The 19081-nt window shown below is 61.8% G+C and overlaps 1 protein-coding gene across 3 annotated transcripts in view; it reads left to right on the top strand.

The window, feature by feature from the left end:
* NCAN (neurocan) overlaps nt 1–19081 on the top strand; it is an 82076-nt gene that overhangs the window by 55785 nt on the left and 7210 nt on the right. For all 3 annotated transcript variants that reach the window (XM_075902829.2, XM_075902827.2, XM_075902828.2), the window contains exons 9-13: nt 5824–5940; nt 8572–8685; nt 10192–10350; nt 16546–16628; nt 17520–17664. In XM_075902829.2, the coding sequence (XP_075758944.2) occupies nt 5824–5940; nt 8572–8685; nt 10192–10350; nt 16546–16628; nt 17520–17664 (618 nt within the window). The remainder of the gene's footprint in view (nt 1–5823; nt 5941–8571; nt 8686–10191; nt 10351–16545; nt 16629–17519; nt 17665–19081) is intronic.

Consider the following 19081-nt stretch of genomic DNA (forward strand, 5'->3'; position numbering starts at 1 on the left):
ATCCTGGTGGCAGCTCCCTGGCCAGGCCATCCCAGATGGCAGAAACCTCCCTGCATAGGCGTAGAGCAAGCAGCCGGGAGCATCTCTCCCTGGAAGGAGCCATGGGGCAGAGAAGCCCCAGGCGGGTCCCTTCCCCTGCAGGAGTGCTCTGATCACCCCCAGTGTGGTTTGGGGGCATCCTGGGGAGTGGCGCATGGCGCCTGACCCCAGAACGCTGCCTTGCCTGGGTCTGGAAGTTCCCTGCCCGTCCAAGGGCTTTGTTACAGCCTCGAGCTGCAGCCTTAGCATCCTGCGGACTGGCCTTAGCCGTGTCAAGATCCGGGGAACCCCCCCTCTACCCACAAATCCAAGCTGGCCACAGAGCGGCACCTGGGGGGGGGGGGGCTGTGCTCTCCTGCATACTAATGGGCAGGCCTGAGCCCCCCTGCATGCCGGCTAATAGGTCTCAGTGAGCCCAGGGCAAGATGTGAGCTGGTTTTAATAAGGCGCTCTTGGGGCTTGACTTTTGAACACATCTTCCCGGTAAAGCCCTTCTCGCGCCCAGGGGGAGCAACCTGGACGGGACAGAGTCTCACGAGGCTAAAACACTGCATGGCCTGGAAAGAGATGGCGAGTCTGTTTCTCTGTCTGTCTTTCTGACTTTCTGTCTGTCTCTCTGTCTGTCTCTGTCTGTCTTGCTGTTTCTCTGTCTCTCTTTGTCTGTCTCTCTCTGTCTCTCTGTTTGTCTCTCTCTGTCTCTGTCTCTCTGTTTTTCTGTCTGTCTGTCTGTCTGTCTGTCTGTCTCTCCCTGTCTCTCCCTGTCTGTCTCTCTGTCTCTTTCTGTCTCTCTCTGTGGCTGTGTCTAGACTGGCCAGTTTTTCTGGAAAATCAGCCGCTTTTCCGGAAAAACTTGCCAGCTGTCTACACTGGCCGCTTGAATTTCCGCAAAAGCACTGACTTCCTACTGTAAGAAATCAGTGCTTCTTGCGGAAATACTATGCTGCTCCCGTTCGGGCAAAAGTCCGAACCCAGTCTGGATGCTCTCTTTCGAAAAAGCACAGTTTGCATGACATAGCGCCTTTTTTCGAAAGAGCGATTTCAAAGAAAGGCGTGATTCCTCGTAAAAAGAGGTTTTCCGCGGTCGAAAAAACTGCCGTGTTCTTTTGATTTACTTTCGAAAGAACACGGCAGCAGTCTAGACGCAGGGGGCGTTTTTTTCGAAAAACCCTGTAGTCTAGACACACCCTCTCTGTCTTTCTTTCTGTCTGCCTGGTTTTCTGTCTGTCCCTCTGTCTTTCTGTGTGTCTGTCTTTCCATCTGTCTCTCTGCCTCTCTGTCTGTCTCTCTTTCTTCTGGCTGGTCCCCAGTCACGGGATCTTGCGGATTTCTAACGAGAGATGCAAACAAAAGGCAGAGGAACGTTCTCTCCAAGCAGAGGAGACGATCTTCCCTATTGCTGCCCACGGCGCCAGCATGCCGATCTGCCCTCTGGCACCTCCCGGGGTGCCGCATGCCTTCCCCCATGCGCCCAGCGTCCCCTCTCCTGGCTGCTCTCCAGCAGCGTCTGCTCCATTCCTGGAACCAGCGGGGAGAGCGCATCCCCCGCCGCTCCTGGGGATCTAGCAGCCCTGCTGCCTGCCGAACAAACAAACATCCGCGGGGCTCCTGGCGCCCTTCCTTGTCTCTGCCCTGCCGGGCTGGCTAAGGGCGCTGCCACTAGAATTTGCTCCATCAACGCTGGCTCTAGCTCTCCCCAGTCTCTGCCCACACCGGGCACCACTCCCCTGTTTCCCATTCTGCTTTCTGGATGGGGTGGAGAGGACAAGTGGGGAGCCCGGCGCTCACAGGCAACCCTACAATAACAAACCAGTGTACACAGCCCAGTGCTCACAGGAAACCCTACAGTAACAAACCAGTGTACACAAACCAGTGCTCACAAGCAACCCTACAATAACAAGCCAGTGTACACAAACCAGTGCTCACAGGCAACCCTACAATAACAAGCCAGTGTACACAGCCCAGCGCTCACAGGCAACCCTACAATAACAAGCCAGTGTACACAAACCAGTGCTCACAGGCAACCCTACAATAACAAGCCAGTGTACACAAACCAGTGCTCACAGGCAACCCTACAATAACAAGCCAGTGTACACAGCCCAGCGCTCACAGGCAACCCTACAATAACAAGCCAGTGTACACAGCCCAGCACCCCTAGGCGACTCTGTGTTCAGCCTGGTGCCCACGCAGAGCCCCTTGAGCTGCAGGCCAGACATGCTGGGCAGCAGAAAGGTAGAACAGGAGGCTGCTAGACCAGTGGTCGGGGGCTCACGGTAGTGGATGACACCTGCCCTTGGTCCCCTAAGCCCTTCCCAGGTGGGTAGGGTCAGCGCCAGAGGGTGGGGCTCAGCGCGGGAGAGCTGCCTGCACCCAGCCGTGGCCAGCCCCTGGCACACACGGGATGCAAAGGAGCCCAGTGGCTGGAGATGAGCGAGGCCCCTCCACCCTGCTTGGCCCCGGAGGTCAGACCGAGAGGCGGGCTGCGGGAGGGCGACGGCTCCGGGGGAAAAGGTTTGGGATTCGGGGAGGCCTCCCCAGCTGCCACCTGCTAACCGCCAAGCCTCTGGAGATGCCCCATCCGTGGGGAGGAGAGGGGAGGATTCGCCAGCGCCCAGCTGTGGAGGTCCAGAGAGGCTGGCCCTGTGCAGTTCCAGCTATTCCCGGGATGGGCTGTAAACGTATCCCGGCTCAGGCCCAGCTCCGGCGCTGGCCACGGCGCGGCATGGAGCTGTTGTTAATCCCTTTGAAGCGTAAGGTGGCTGGAGATGTAGCTCCCTGGAGACCTGCTGGAAGGCTAAGGGACCTCATTGGGCTCTGCCTTATACTCCTTCAGGGTCACTTGCTGGCGGATGAGTCACAGGGAGCCACCTTCTCCGAGAGAGAGAGCAAGGGAGTATGGGGGTGGATGGATAGCTAGATGAGGAAGTGGGGAGAAAGGAAGGGAGGGGAGAAATGAGGAGGGAGGGGGGAAGTGGAGATAGATAGATAGATGATGAGGGAGGTAGAGAGGGAGGGAGGGGGGAAGTGGGGAAGGAGGTTTACAGGATTGGTTGGCAAAGGCTTTCCCTGGCGACCGATCCCCGTCTTGACAGCTGCTTTGTGCCGACAAACAGCTGAGCCGGCACAATGCGGTGGCCATTTTTAGTCGAATGAAGCGGGGGGTATTTAAATCTCCCCTTCCTTGACTATGTCGGTGTGTCTAATTCCCATGCCTCTGTCGGCAGAAGCCCGTAGTCTAGACATACCCATGGATGGAAGAAAGTGGGGCAAGATTTTTTGTGCGTGCGTGCTGGGCCTGTCATATGCCTGTAGGAAATGGGCCAGTTTTCCTGGCCCTCGTGGCTGAGCTTTTGGGAAAATCTAGCCCCTGATTCTAGGAGTTGGGTCTTTGAAGCACGGTCCTTAGCAAGGGGCTGCAGCAGAGAAGAGGGATGGAGACACCCAGGTACAAACCCACCTCTGGGGGCCCTGTGCCCACGCTTGGGTTGTTCGCCCCACGTCCGCCCGCTCCTGTTCCTCATGCTGGTGGAGTGAAGCCAGCAGGGTACCGGCACCCCCAATTCTGCCACCCCCCTCTCTGCCCTGCAGCTGTCTCCTACAGGGAGCGGAACCCCAGGCGGGAAAAGTCCCGGCATGGCCACGCTGCTTGAAGGTGCCATCTGCTGCCTGCCCGGCTCCTCTGCCTGCCGGCTCCCCCGGAGACTGCTGAAAGTCAGTCAGAACTAATTATAAAGCCACAGAATTCCAGCCCGACGCGTGCCAGCTGGCAGGCGTCTAAGCTGCTTTCGCGGCGAGTCTTTTGCATGTTTTAACGCTGCGTTAGGGGGCCGGGCACGCGCGGCGGGGTCCGCACACGGGCCCAAAAGGAAACCGGGAGGACACACTCCCAGCCGGCGGCGAGCAAGAGCCTGTCATGACGAAGGGGCCAGGACCAGAAGGGGGGAGAGAGGGGGCCGCGGAGCCGCTCGGTCATTTGGGGAGCGGGGCAGGCACGTTTCACGTAACACCCGCCTGCCGCGAGCCCCTGAACCAGGCTGGACGAAACTGGTGCATGAGTTTCAGCGCTGACGCAGGGACAGGGCCGGGAAATACAGTCCTGGGGAATTGTGGGAAGGCGCTGGAGGACTAATTGCAGTGAGAGGGGCGGCGTGTCTCATAGGCACGGGGAGGCGTTGCCTTTCCAAAGCACCAGGCAGGGCCCCGCCCAGACTCCGCCCCCGGAACGCCCACTGTGGGTGGAGGGGTGCCGCCCCAAAACGCCTGCCCTCCCTGTGCTCCTGGGTGAGCCACAGTTTGGCTCCAGGGGGGTGGAGCCTGGGCAGAAGGGGCGGGGCTGGGGGCTTGCCTCCCCCAGCCCTACCTTCACCTGCCACCCCTGCGCACTGAGATGACTTAGGCCTGTGTCCACGTGGCAGAGCCAAGATGACAGCTGCCCTGGGTGGAGACAAGGCCTTGATTTCTCTCTCTCACGGGGGCACCCCCAGGTTGGGCTCAGGTGGTGGGGGGCCAAACCCCCAGCACACATGGCTCCCGCAGAGATCATAGACTCAGAACACCAGGGCTACGTCTAGACTGCAGGCTTTTGTCGACAGATAGGGCGCGTCGAGACGACGTGGCTCCATCAACGGAGCCATGGAAAGTCGTTTACTCGACATCGTCAAAGAAGCGGGGATCTAAATCATGGCAATAATCCCCGCTTCGTTCAAAAAAAATGGCCGCTGCACCGTTCACGCGAAACGAGGCATACCGGAGTGGTCGACAAAGGCTTCCCTTGTCGACCGCGCCACGTCTAGACGGCCGCCCTGGGCCGGATCAGCTGATTGTCGGCACAGCGCGGCGGCCGTTTTTATTTTAACGAAGCGGGGATTATTTAAATGATTTAAATCTCCGCTTCTTTGATGATGTTGAGTAAACGACTTTACATGGCTCCGTCGATGGAGCCATGTCGTCTAGACGCACCCTAGGACTAGAAGGGACCTTGAGAGGTTGTCGAGTCCAGTCCCCTGCCCACACGGCAGGACTCAGAGCAAGCACTAACCATCCCTGAGAAGTGTCAGTCTTGAATATCTCCAGGGATGGAGACTGACAACCTCCCTCGTCAATTTAGTCCAGTGTTTCACTAAGTTTTTCCCAATGTCCAACTTAAACCTCCCTTGCTGCAGTTTAAGCCCATTGCTTCTTGGCCTGTCCTCAGAAGCCACGGAGAACAATTTGTCTCCCTCCTCCCTGTGACACCCTATTAGATACCTGAAAACTGCTCTCCTGTCCCCTCTCAGTCTTCTGTTTTCCCAACTAAACAAACCCAATTCCTTCAGCCTTCCCTCATAGATCCTGTTCTATAGACTGTTCATCAATTGTCTTGCTCTTCTGTAGACCCTCTCCAATTTCTCCACATCTTTCCTGAAATGTGGGGCCCAGAGCTGGACACAAGACTCCAACTGAGGCCTAACCAGCGCAGGGCAGAAGGACTTCTCGGGTCTCGCTCCCCACACTCCTGTTCATGCAGCCCAGACTCATGGTGGCTTTTTTTGCAACAGTGTCGGACTGTTGACTCCTATTTAGCTTGTGGTCCACTCTGACCCCTAGATCTCTTTCTGCAGGACTCCTTCCTAGATGCTGGGAGGCTGCCCAGTGGAGCCTGCCGGTTACTGATGGTCCCTGTGTGGAGTGATCCCCTGGGTTCTGGGTGTCTGAGGGGGGCTGGGGAAGTGTGTGTGTGGGGGGGGGTTGTGCAGTGCTCCGCCCCGTCCCCCCCGCACCCAGGCCTTATATGCTTCTGCCTTGCAGCTCAGGCGGATCCCTGCGAGAACAACCCCTGCCTGCACGGCGGGACCTGCCAGTCCAACGGGACCGTCTACAGCTGCAGCTGCGCCCCGGGCTTCACCGGGGAGAACTGCGAAATCGGTGAGTGGCCACTGCCCCCCGGCCGGGCCTGCCCTGCGGACACAGGAGGGGCACCGCCCCCCTCGTTCCCATTGGCCAGGAATCGGAGCTGCACGAAGACACCTGCCCCCTCCCAAGCCGCGCCAGGGAGGAGCCCCCATCCCCTACCCCCATCCTTCCAGACCCCCCATCCCAACCCTGCTCCTGTCCCGGGGGAAAAGACAAACCCTTAGCTAAAAATGAAAGCCGGCCCAGGGCTAGGTGTCTCCAGAAAGGCCGTCCTGCTGTAGCTCTGCCCTGCCAGCAGCCTTCCTTTCGCGCCGGGGCTAGGAACCACAGACTCCACGGATCCTGGGCCAGCTGGCCATTAGCGGGGCTCACAGGCGCCCTGTTGCTGAGCGAGGCACATGGGGGCAGATTAATCCTCGTCCGCCCCCGGAGGCAGGACAGAACGATCGGCACAGTTACAGGCGGGGAGCTGATGTCCAGAAAGACTAAGGGACTTGCCCAAGGACATGGGGTGAGTTTGTAGCAGAGTGTGACACTGCCCTCCGGTCTCCTAAAATAAAGCCCTAACCACTCAACCACACTTCCACTGAGCCCCCAGCTCCAGCAGTGAAGCCAAGTGGAGCCTTTCCCTCAGCCTGTCTCCAACTCAACCCTGTTCGCCCCTGTGGCTGAGTCTCTCCCATCACAAGGGCCGGCCGATGCCCTCTGGCCCATTGCCCGCAGCCCCAGCCCTGCCAGCATGGAATGCATCAGCCCGCTAATTCGTTAGCCACAGATCAATCAGCTCCAATTAGCGCTATCGAGCAGCCTCAGCTGGGGCGGCAGCTGCACTCCATCCTTGTCGGGGAGAATCCAATTCCCGGCTGGCGAAGCCGTCAGCCCAGGGCACGTGCCACGCTCAGTCCAGGCCCTCAGGGCCGAGGGGAGGAGGGGTTAGCAGCCACCTCCCCACCACTCCTAGGATCCCTGGGGAGGGGCCGGCCTGCCCCATGCTGGCCCGAGGGAGGGACGTCTGCTCTCGTCACCCTCTGCTCCGAAGGTGGCTTCCTCCAGCGGGATGCGTCCTTCCCCATGAGCAGACACCAGCTTTGTTCCATCGCCCCTCCGGCTGCATGGTCCTAGCTCGGGTGGGGAGCTGACCCCGGGGTCTCCTGGAAGAGGAAACTGGTGCCCCCTGGGCCCGAGGGCAGCTGGGGAAGGGAACGATTTTTTCAGATCATCTCCAGCGACGCACCGATGAGACATTTTGAAAGCAAATTGTAAACTCCGGCCCTGTGGCCTCGCACAGTACGTTCAGCAGCTGTTGGTCTCTGCTCGCGGCTGGCAAATGCCCGTTACACGGCTCCGTGACCCCCTGGCTGGCTCTTTCACAGGCCCCATGGGCTGCTCATTGCGTTTCCCCTTTGCGGTGAGCTAGATCCTCTCCGGAGGAAGCAGAGCCCCTGTGCAGGGACGGGAAGAGAGTGGGCATTGAGACCCAGCAGTGCCCCAAATTTTCAGGTGCCCCTACGCAGCTAGGGATGACTCTGCTGGGAGGGAGACCGGCTCTCCGCTGGCGGGAAGTCCATTGAGAACAAGAGCTCCAAGCCTGGGTCCCCCAGGAAAGGGAGCAAAATCTTAGAACTGTGTGTCCAGCCCGATGTGCGTGGAAATTGTGGGAGCAGGCAGGGGCATTGTGGGTCTAGGTCTCTGGTGCTGGCTCCTATCGCAAACCATCCCGTCCCCCACAAGGCCCAGCTGCAGAACGACCGTCATGGGGAGGGACAGGACGAGCGACAGCAACAACCCGGGTCCCCAAAGCCCCTCCCTTTTGGCCGCATGAGTCTCCCCGCCGGGACTGGGCAGCCAAGCATCGGTCGACAGAGACAGCCTCCATCCGCTCCCATCCCTCCTTTCTCAGCCTGGCCCCAGCTCCGAGGTGTCTCTTTTGCTCCATCCCAAGCTTAGAGCGTGTTGATCTCTCCATCCGTCTAGCTCCAGGCCTAGCTCCCAGGCTCTTGCTCCATGGTATCCCTGCGGTGTCCCACACCGGGGCGTCAAACCTCTGCCTCGGCACTGTAGGGAGATGGCTGCCTTCGCTTATTGGTGTGCAGGCATATGCGTGCGTGTGGGGGTGGTGGTGAGCGTGTGCATATCTGTGTGTGTGCTTGTGTGTGCATGTGCGTGTACTTGTGTGTGCATGCGTATGTGTGCCTATTTGTATGCTTATGTGTGTGCATACATGTGTGTGTGCATACGTGTACATGCATATGCTTTGTATGTGTGTGTATATGCATGTGTATGCTTGTGTGCATGTGCACATGCATGTATACATCTGTGCTTTTGTGTATGTGCATATGCGTTTGCTTGTGTGTGTGCATGCATATGCATGTGTGTGTGCATATTTGTGTGCTTGTGTGTGCCTGCATATGTGTGTGCATATGCTTGTGTGTGTGTGTGTGTGTGTGTGCTTACATATGCATGTGTGTGCTTGTGTGCATAAGCATGTGCGCATGCGTGCCTACGCGTCTGCTTTTGAGTGTGTGCGTGTGTGTGTGTGTGTGTGTGTGTGTGTGTGTGTGTGTGTGTGTCCACCACACACTCACTGCCTGGGAGGGGCTGTGTCACCCCCGACCCTGAGCTGCCCTGTGTCTCTCCTGGCAGACATTGACGACTGCCTGTCCAGCCCGTGTCAGAACGGGGGCACCTGCATCGACGAGATAAACTCCTTCGTCTGCCTTTGCCTGCCCAGCTACGGGGACAGCCTGTGCGAGAAAGGTACGAGCCTGCAGAGTGAGCAGTGCGGCCCCTTTAACACCCCCCTCCCCCCACGCTAGGCTGGCTGGAGGTAAATCAGAGCCGGCCGGGGCAGGGAAGTGCCCCAGCAGGTCTGGATGAGGGAGCAGCACTTGTGGGTTGTCTTGGGGGCCAGCCAGAACAGGGGCTCTCTGGGGGCCGGGCGCCTGGGGCCTGTTTGCAGCTTGGCCCCACACCCGCAAAGTTTGGGGACGGGAGGAGGGGACCTAGATCTGGATGCTCAGGTTGCAGGGGGTAGGATAAGAAGCCAGCCAGATGGACAGCGAGGCACCGGGATCTAGGGAGGAAGAGGGAGCTGGATTGTGATCAGGATTTCGGGGTGGGGGTGCCTGGGCAGACAGACGGATCAGGCTCTGGGAGGAGGAGAGATCAGGATCCAGGGATGGACACAGGCCTGGCCAAGCAGCCATGTGCAAGCGCAGCCCGACCGGAACGCAAGGGGCCCGGGTAGGAGTGTGGGGTTTGGGTTGGGCCAGGTGTGAGAGCAGCCGGAGCCCTCCCGCACCAGGCGGCACTCCCAGGCCAACGTGTCGGGGCTGAGGGGAGGCGTCGGGTCGGTTCTGAAAATGTCTCGGTGCCCTCGGGCCTCGGCTGCACTGGGCTCTGGGCTGGGGCCGGCTTGGACCTGAGCATGAGACTGGAGCCGACTTCTAGGTTCAAGCGGAGATTTGGGGCTCGTTCCAAACTGCAGCTCTGCCCTGGCACCAGCCCTACCAGCCCCAGGACAGGGCTGGAGAAATAAACCTCCTACAGCCACCCCCGGGCCAGGAAACTCCAGGGCACCAGCTGTGAGGCCTCCTCCCACCCCACCCCCCACTCCGCCATCCTGGCTGCCAGAGGCAAGGACTCTTAATAAGATCCTGTGAGCAAAACTCCAGCTCCGAGGCCAGGGAATGAGTCCCTCTGGGGCTGCGTGAGCAGCACACGGCCTCCCACGCAGCAGCGGAGAGCACTGGGAACCGGGCCTTTGGCTGCCTTCCTGGCTTCCTTGCACCTTGCGTCTGTTCTGCGGCTCTGTGGAAAATCCACCCGCCTCTGGCGAGCATTTCTCAGGGCTGTGCTGTGCTGGTGACTTCCATGGAACGAGCGCCGGGCTTCCTGACATGACCCATTGCCCCCGCGTGACAGAGGGGGCAAATCACGTCGTAAGGCGGCCAGGGACTCTCCCAAGACCAGCCAGAGAGGCAGAGCTGGGCATAGAACCAGAGTTCCCTAGAAGCTGAGTGCTTGGGCGGCTGCCCAGGGGAGGGTCAGATGCTGCCCGGCTGGCTGGCAAAGCGCCCACATCATGGGTGGTGCACATCTGCAGATATCTCAGTGCACCGAACAAAATTTATTCGACACACAGATGGGGGGCATTAGAACACGGCATAGGATGCAGGAGTCTTGCCCCCCGTGCTCTGGCGCGGATCCTGGGGAGCCGACAGCCGTCACTAACCTATTCCCTTTCTCCCCCCTTGGCGGCAGACACGGAAGGCTGCGAACATGGCTGGCACAAGTTCCAGGCCCACTGCTACCGCTACTTTGCCCACCGGCGTTCCTGGGAGGACGCGGAGCGGGACTGCCGCCGGCGCGCCGGCCACCTGGCCAGCATCCACTCCCCGGAGGAGCACGGCTTCATTAACAGTAGGGCGGGCGTGTCGCTTCCCGTGGAACTTGGCGTGGGCTGGGAAGGGGCGGAGCCTGGGGGGGTTATTCTACCCCCATTGGTTGGAGGACGGTGTCCCTGTTACGCTGGAAGGCCCGTGGTACCGGTCTAGCCCATTTCGCCTTCCCATAGGGATTACCCTGGTATAAACCCGAACACCCCCCCCAGCAGGGATGTAAAATCCCCGTTAAGCAGGTTTACCTGAGTCAGTGCGGGATCTCAGTGGGGGACCCCCCTAGCCCGGCCCCCTTGTCGGGGGGCTGCCACTCTTGGTACCCCCCCCCCATGGACGGGGGCTGCTGACTCTCCCAGCTTGCCCAGCAGGTCGGGGGGATGCGGCTGCCGCTTCTTCCCCGCTGCCATTATTGGCCCTCCTGGCTGCAGGGGGCTGCCGCTGACTGCTCTTGCCCCCCACCGATGTGGTGGGGGGCGGCAGCAGGAGCCAGCAGCCCCACTCGGGTAAGGGAGACAGCAGCAGGCTTCCGGCTCCCCATCCCTGCACAGGACTGGAGCATCCCTCTGCCCCTACCTCCCAGTATAACTGTGTTCATGCTGAGGAGGGCTGCAGATGGGCAATAGACAGGATCCTCTCCCTGGCGTGACTTAACCGTGACAGCGCTGCTCCAGGCCTCAGTTTTCCCATCTGTGAAATGGGGTTCCCAAATCCGTTGCTCCTGATCTCTTTGTAAAGCACTGCATCTGAGTGATGGGGGGGTCGGAGGGGGAGCGTTGTTATGATCCAGACCCAAGTCAGAGCAGCTCACTCCTGCAAGAGCCACAGAAATGTGGCTGAGCTGCCCACTCTTGATTTCAAGACTCCACGTGATGGCGGATTTGCCACCTCCCCTGCCATGCTGGCTGTTCCCCCGGTTAATTACTCTGGCTGGCAACATGTGCCTCTTCTCTCTGGTCTGACTCCGACGCCCGGCCCGTTGCATCGCCTCCTGCTTTTGTCTGCGAGATGAAAGCGCTCTCTTCTGTCGAGCTCTCCTCCCTTTGGAGTGGCGGAGAGGCTGGAAGGCGCATTTTCCCACGCCCCGGGGGCAGGCAACACAGCAAGTTATGGGTGGGGGAGCTTCTGCACCAGGGTGGAATTGAGACCCCCCCCAAAATAATTCCACCCCTGAATCCCACCAGTTGGTAGGTGCAAAACCCAGCCTGGGGAAAAGGAGAAAGCGGTGAGATCCATTTTCTGCCCGCTGATTCTTCCTCGACCCAACAAAACCTGCACTGGGCACCGCCCTATTGCTGGAGGGAGGGCAGGCAGGCGCTGTTATGGGGAGGGCAGGCAGGCGCTGTTATGGGGAGGGCAGGCAGGCGCTGTTATGGGGAGGGCAGGCAGGCGCTGTTATGAGGAGGGCAGGCAGGCGCTGTTATGGGGAGGGCAGGCAGGCGCTGTTATGAGGAGGGCAGGCAGGCGCTGTTATGGGGAGGGCAGGCAGGCGCTGTTATGAGGAGGGCAGGCAGGCGCTGTTATGGGGAGGGCAGGCAGGCGCTGTTATGGGGAGGGCAGGCAGGCGCTGTTATGGGGAGGGCAGGCAGGCGCTGTTATGAGGAGGGCTGGCAGGCGCTGTTATGGGGAGGGCAGGCAGGCGCTGTTATGGGGAGGGCTGGCAGGCGCTGTTATGAGGAGGGCAGGCAGGCGCTGTTATGGGGAGGGCAGGCAGGCGCTGTTATGGGGAGGGCTGGCAGGCGCTGTTATGAGGAGGGCAGGCAGGCGCTGTTATGGGGAGGGCTGGCAGGCGCTGTTATGAGGAGGGCAGGCAGGCGCTGTTATGAGGAGGGCAGGCAGGCGCTGTTATGAGGAGGGCAGGCAGGCGCTGTTATGGGGAGGGCAGGCAGGCGCTGTTATGGGGAGGGCTGGCAGGCGCTGTTATGAGGAGGGCAGGCAGGCGCTGTTATGGGGAGGGCAGGCAGGCGCTGTTATGGGGAGGGCTGGCAGGCGCTGTTATGAGGAGGGCAGGCAGGCGCTGTTATGGGGAGGGCTGGCAGGCGCTGTTATGAGGAGGGCAGGCAGGCGCTGTTATGGGGAGGGCAGGCAGGCGCTGTTATGGGGAGGGCTGGCAGGCGCTGTTATGGGGAGGGCTGGCAGGCGCTGTTATGGGGAGGGCAGGCAGGCGCTGTTATGGGGAGGGCAGGCAGGCGCTGTTATGGGGAGGGCAGGCAGGCGCTGTTATGAGGAGGGCTGGCAGGCGCTGTTATGGGGAGGGCAGGCAGGCGCTGTTATGGGGAGGGCAGGCAGGCGCTGTTATGGGGAGGGCAGGCAGGCGCTGTTATGAGGAGGGCAGGCAGGCGCTGTTATGGGGAGGGCAGGCAGGCGCTGTTATGGGGAGGGCAGGCAGGCGCTGTTATGGGGAGGGCAGGCAGGCGCTGTTATGGGGAGGGCAGGCAGGCGCTGTTATGAGGAGGGCAGGCAGGCGCTGTTATGGGGAGGGCAGGCAGGCGCTGTTATGGGGAGGGCAGGCAGGCGCTGTTATGAGGAGGGCAGGCAGGCGCTGTTATGAGGAGGGCAGGCAGGCGCTGTTATGAGGAGGGCAGGCAGGCGCTGTTATGAGGAGGGCAGGCAGGCGCTGTTATGGGGAGGGCAGGCAGGCGCTGTTATGGGGAGGGCAGGCAGGCGCTGTTATGAGGAGGGCAGGCAGGCGCTGTTATGGGGAGGGCAGGCAGGCGCTGTTATGGGGAGGGCAGGCAGGCGCTGTTATGGGGAGGGCAGGCAGGCGCTGTTATGGGGAGGGCAGGCAGGCGCTGTTATGGGGAGGGCAGGCAGGCGCTGTTATGGGGAGGGCAGGCAGGCGCTGTTATGAGGAGGGCAGGCAGGCGCTGTTATGAGGAGGGCAGGCAGGCGCTGTTATGGGGAGGGCAGGCAGGCGCTGTTATGAGGAGGGCTGGCAGGCGCTGTTATGAGGAGGGCAGGCAGGCGCTGTTATGGGGAGGGCAGGCAGGCGCTGTTATGGGGAGGGCAGGCAGGCGCTGTTATGGGGAGGGCAGGCAGGCGCTGTTATAGGGAGGGCAGGCAGGCGCTGTTATGGGGAGGGCAGGCAGGCGCTGTTATGGGGAGGGCAGGCAGGCGCTGTTATGAGGAGGGCAGGCAGGCGCTGTTATGGGGAGGGCAGGCAGGCGCTGTTATGGGGAGGGCAGGCAGGCGCTGTTATGAGGAGGGCAGGCAGGCGCTGTTATGGGGAGGGCAGGCAGGCGCTGTTATGGGGAGGGCAGGCAGGCGCTGTTATGGGGAGGGCAGGCAGGCGCTGTTATGAGGAGGGCAGGCAGGCGCTGTTATGGGGAGGGCAGGCAGGCGCTGTTATGGGGAGGGCAGGCAGGCGCTGTTATGAGGAGGGCAGGCAGGCGCTGTTATGAGGAGGGCAGGCAGGCGCTGTTATGGGGAGGGCAGGCAGGCGCTGTTATGGGGAGGGCAGGCAGGCGCTGTTATGAGGAGGGCAGGCAGGCGCTGTTATGAGGAGGGCAGGCAGGCGCTGTTATGAGGAGGGCAGGCAGGCGCTGTTATGGGGAGGGCAGGCAGGCGCTGTTATGGGGAGGGCAGGCAGGCGCTGTTATGGGGAGGGCAGGCAGGCGCTGTTATGAGGAGGGCAGGCAGGCGCTGTTATGGGGAGGGCAGGCAGGCGCTGTTATGGGGAGGGCAGGCAGGCGCTGTTATGGGGAGGGCAGGCAGGCGCTGTTATGAGGAGGGCAGGCAGGCGCTGTTATGAGGAGGGCAGGCAGGCGCTGTTATGGGGAGGGCAGGCAGGCGCTGTTATGGGGAGGGCAGGCAGGCGCTGTTATGGGGAGGGCAGGCAGGCGCTGTTATGAGGAGGGCAGGCAGGCGCTGTTATGGGGAGGGCAGGCAGGCGCTGTTATGAGGAGGGCAGGCAGGCGCTGTTATGAGGAGGGCAGGCAGGCGCTGTTATGAGGAGGGCAGGCAGGCGCTGTTATGGGGAGGGCAGGCAGGCGCTGTTATGGGGAGGGCAGGCAGGCGCTGTTATGAGGAGGGCAGGCAGGCGCTGTTATGGGCAGGGCAGGCAGGCGCTGTTATGAGGAGGGCAGGCAGGCGCTGTTATGAGGAGGGCAGGCAGGCGCTGTTATGGGGAGGGCAGGCAGGCGCTGTTATGGGGAGGGCAGGCAGGCGCTGTTATGGGGAGGGCAGGCAGGCGCTGTTATGGGGAGGGCAGGCAGGCGCTGTTATGGGGAGGGCAGGCAGGCGCTGTTATGGGCAGGGCAGGCAGGCGCTGTTATGAGGAGGGCAGGCAGGCGCTGTTATGAGGAGGGCAGGCAGGCGCTGTTATGGGGAGGGCAGGCAGGCGCTGTTATGGGGAGGGCAGGCAGGCGCTGTTATGGGGAGGGCAGGCAGGCGCTGTTATGGGGAGGGCAGGCAGGCGCTGTTATGGGGAGGCCAGGCAGGCGCTGTTATGGGGAGGGCTGGCAGGCGCTGTTATGAGGAGGGCAGGCAGGCGCTGTTATGGGGAGGGCAGGCAGGCGCTGTTATGGGGAGGGCAGGCAGGCGCTGTTATGGGGAGGGCAGGCAGGCGCTGTTATGGGGAGGGCAGGCAGGCGCTGTTATGGGGAGGGCAGGCAGGCGCTGTTATGAGGAGGGCAGGCAGGCGCTGTTATGGGGAGGGCAGGCAGGCGCTGTTATGAGGAGGGCAGGCAGGCGCTGTTATGGGGAGGGCAGGCAGGCGCTGTTATGGGGAGGGCTGGCAGGCGCTGTTATGAGGAGGGCAGGCAGGCGCTGTTATGGGGAGGGCTGGCAGGCGCTGTTATGAGGAGGGCAGGCAGGCGCTGTTATGGGGAGGGCAGGCAGGCGCTGTTATGAGGAGGGCTGGCAGGCGCTGTTATGAGGAGGGCAGGCAGGCGCTGTTATGGGGAGGGCAGGCAGGCGCTGTTATGGGGAGGGCTGGCAGGCGCTGTTATGAGGAGGGCAGGCAGGCGCTGTTATGGGGAGGGCAGGCAGGCGCTGTTATGGGGAGGGCAGGCAGGCGCTGTTATGAGGAGGGCAGGCAGGCGCTGTTATGAGGAGGGCAGGCAGGCGCTGTTATGGGGAGGGCAGGCAGGCGCTGTTATGGGGAGGGCAGGCAGGCGCTGTTATGGGGAGGGCAGGCAGGCGCTGTTATGGGGAGGGCAGGCAGGCGCTGTTATGAGGAGGGCAGGCAGGCGCTGTTATGAGGAGGGCAGGCAGGCGCTGTTATGAGGAGGGCAGGCAGGCGCTGTTATGGGGAGGGCAGGCAGGCGCTGTTATGGGGAGGGCAGGCAGGCGCTGTTATGGGGAGGGCAGGCAGGCGCTGTTATGGGGAGGGCTGGCAGGCGCTGTTATGGGGAGGGCAGGCAGGCGCTGTTATGAGGAGGGCAGGCAGGCGCTGTTATGGGGAGGGCAGGCAGGCGCTGTTATGGGGAGGGCAGGCAGGCGCTGTTATGGGGAGGGCAGGCAGGCGCTGTTATGGGGAGGGCAGGCAGGCGCTGTTATAGGGAGGGCAGGCAGGTGCTGTTATGGGGAGGGCAGGCAGGCGCTGTTATGGGGAGGGCAGGCAGGCGCTGTTATGGGGAGGGCAGGCAGGCGCTGTTATGGGGAGGGCTGGCAAAGAGGAAGGAAGCCAGAACCCCTGGACTCTACTCCAAGCCCCGGCATGGACTTCTCAGCAGCGCTGGTGTTCCCTGGGGCCTGAGACCTGGGCTGAGACCCGCCAAAACTCATTCCACATCAGACCATCAGGACTCCTGGGTTTTATCCCATGCTCTGGAGTTAGACCTGGGGGCTGGACATCAGGACCCCTGGGTCAGCTCTGTCACACTGGGCCAGTCACAGCCCTGCTCCGGGCCTCAGTTTCCCCACTTGCAAAAAGACACACCGTCTTAAGTGCCTGGAGGTCTGTGGATGAAAAACCCAGCTAGGCCCACCCAGCGGATGTGCTCCAGGGAGATAAATCTATAGGTCAAGCTCATCCAGCAGGGAAATGCAGCCATGGCTGGGGTGGAACATGGCACCTAGTATAACACAGTGCAACACAGGGCGAGAAGCAGCACTTGGGGCCAGGTTCTAGTGCCCTGGCGCGTGCCGTCCCCATGTGATGCCAGCCAAGGACACTGATCTGCTCTAGCAAGCACTTTCCTGGTCGGCTCGCACGGCCACCCCCCCAGGCGATGACTCACGCTCCAGTCACGTGTGTCTCTTGTGTGACTCTCCCCAGGCTTTGGGCATGAGAACACCTGGATCGGGCTCAACGACCGGATTGTGGAGCAGGATTTCCAGTGGACAGATAACACAGGCCTGGTGAGTTTGGAGCCCCTCTGGCAAGGAGCCTTCGCTGTCCCGGCAGGATCGGGGCTATAAAATGCTGGTGAGCCCAGCTTGGGGATGAAAGCATGCCCGGTGCAAAGGGCAGGGGCGAGGGGAGCCCCAGGGGGCTGGTGAGGCAGGGGGGAGTGAGTGTGCAAAGGAGAGCGTGCAAGGAATCGAGTGTGAATATGTGTGTGTGTAAGGATAGGGAAGACAAAGAGGGAGGGGCCTGGCAGGGCTCAGGGTGTGGGGGCTGACCATGCACACGCGTGCAAGCCCGAGTCCACGTGAGCGGACGCAAGCAGGCACGGGTGAATGCCGGTGTGTACGCCTGGCGGTGCACACCGGGGTGAGCGTGATAATGTGCGACTGTGCGTGTGTCAGACAGCCCGTGTGAGCGTGTGACACAAGCGGGCCGGTCGCTTCCCGGGCCTGGCCTCCCCCTCCGGGCAGTCGCAGAGAGCACCGTCCCGCCCACACAAGCTAGCAGGCCCCCGTGCACAGACAGGCAGCCACGGGCATCGGTCTGGGTTTGAGCAGGGAGGACACGGCCCAGCGGGCCCACGGGGGTGGGGCAGGAGAACGGCCCTGAGCAGTCGAATGCCTGAGACTCAGGTGTGTCTGTGGGGAGCCTGGCCAGCAGCTGGCTCAGCCCCCCAGGAACCGACAGAGTAAGACAGAGGGGTTCTCACTAGTGCACATGTATCACTAGTGTAAAGGGCGTGGGGGTTGGCCAGGCCTTGGGCAGCCTGCGTCCTCCAGGGACCCACCCCTGGCTCCTGCCCCGCTTTGCACTGCAGAGCGGGATGGAGGGTCCCTGGTGGGGCGGGGGCAGGCAGGGGCCTGCGGGCGAGGGGCTGTGATTGCCGCCGTCTCTTCCCCCAGCAATACGAGAACTGGCGGGAGAACCAGCCCGACAACTTCTTTGCGGGCGGCGAGGACTGCGTGGTGCTGGTATCCCACGAGATCGGCAAGTGGAACGACGTCCCCTGCAACTACAACCTGCCCTACATCTGCAAGAAAGGCACAGGTGAGCCCCTCGCCCCCCGCCGGCCCCCCACAGCCCGTCTCCCACTGACCCCCCACAATCCCTTCCCCCGCCGGCCCCCCACAACCCTTCCCCCACCGGCCCCCCACAATCCCTTCCCCGTTGGCCCCCCACAACCCTTCCCTCACCGGCCCCCCACAATCCCTTCCCCACTGGCCCCCCACAACGCTTCCCCCACTGGCCCCCCACAACCCTTCCCCCACTGGCCCCCACAGTGCCTCCCCAAAAGCCCCTCTCCCACCGGCCCCCCACAACCTTTACCTCACCAGCCCCCACATTCCCTCCCCTGCTGGCCCCCCACAGCCCCTTCCCTGCCAGCCCCCCACACTTCCCCCGCCAGCCACCCCACAGTGCCTCCCCCACAGCCGCTCTCCCTCCAGCCCTTCACAGCCCCGCCCCCGCTGGCCCCTCACTAGCCTTCCCCTATCAGCCCCCAGTAACCCTACCCCCACCAGCCCCCCCACATCCCTTCCCCCACCATCCCTTCATAGCTCCTCCCCCGCCGGCTCCCCACAACCCCTCCCCCACTGGCCCCCCCGCAATAGTAAGTGAGCAGCTGGGTGGCCGGCCTGCCTAGCCAGCTCCAGACAGGACCCTCGCCTGCGCTTGCCACAGGGCTCCGGCCAACTCCAGCCGCGCGGGGCTGCTGAACCAGAGGGGGGGCTACCCGGCCACGGGGGCGCAGGGTGCAGGCAGGGAGCTGGCGGAGTCGCCGCTGCGGCAGGACGGGACAGCCCAGGGCGTGGCTGGCGAGCAAATGGGCTTCGACGTGGGCGCGTTTCCCCTTCCCGCGGTTCATCCCGACACTCTCTGCACCTGGCGTTTCCCCCTGAATCCCGGCTCCTGGAGTCCTGTGAGCCTCTCGGCCTGATGTCTCCAGTTTCCGGAGGCAAATGGAAAAGAGCCTGGTTTTGAATCCACTCTCCTGGCTGGGGGGCAGGACAGGCCCTGCCAGCCTTGAGGCCAGAGTCATTTCAGGGCGCTCTATCCAGGGCTCCCCGCACGGTCCCGGGAGAGAGAGACGTCACAGGCAGCTTTGCCATCCTTCCCCTGCAGCCCCTCGACAGCAAACCCAAAGAACCTCTCTTAATCTCGCCTTTTTCACTGCTTAATTCGTCCCCCTCTGCTTTAATTTGCTTAATACGCCACCATTAAAACGATTAAGTTCTCATTCCTTATCTCGAAAGTTATATTAACCTCCAGCTGCTCACGCCGAGCCACAGGAAGACGCTCCAAATTCCCAGCCCCCTCCCCCCATGTAATGATATATTTGTCCCGATAAGGCCATTAATTAAATATGTAAATCCTCCAGAACACCTTAGCGCAGCTCTGTCAACGGGAGCTCTCTCCATAGGGTGGATTTATGCAGCCGCCGTCGGCAGCTCCCTCAAGGGCTCTA

The sequence above is a fragment of the Pelodiscus sinensis genome, chromosome 32 (assembly GCF_052426305.1).
Source record: "Pelodiscus sinensis isolate ZL-2025 chromosome 32, ASM5242630v1, whole genome shotgun sequence".
NCBI classification, from domain to species: domain Eukaryota; kingdom Metazoa; phylum Chordata; order Testudines; family Trionychidae; genus Pelodiscus; species Pelodiscus sinensis.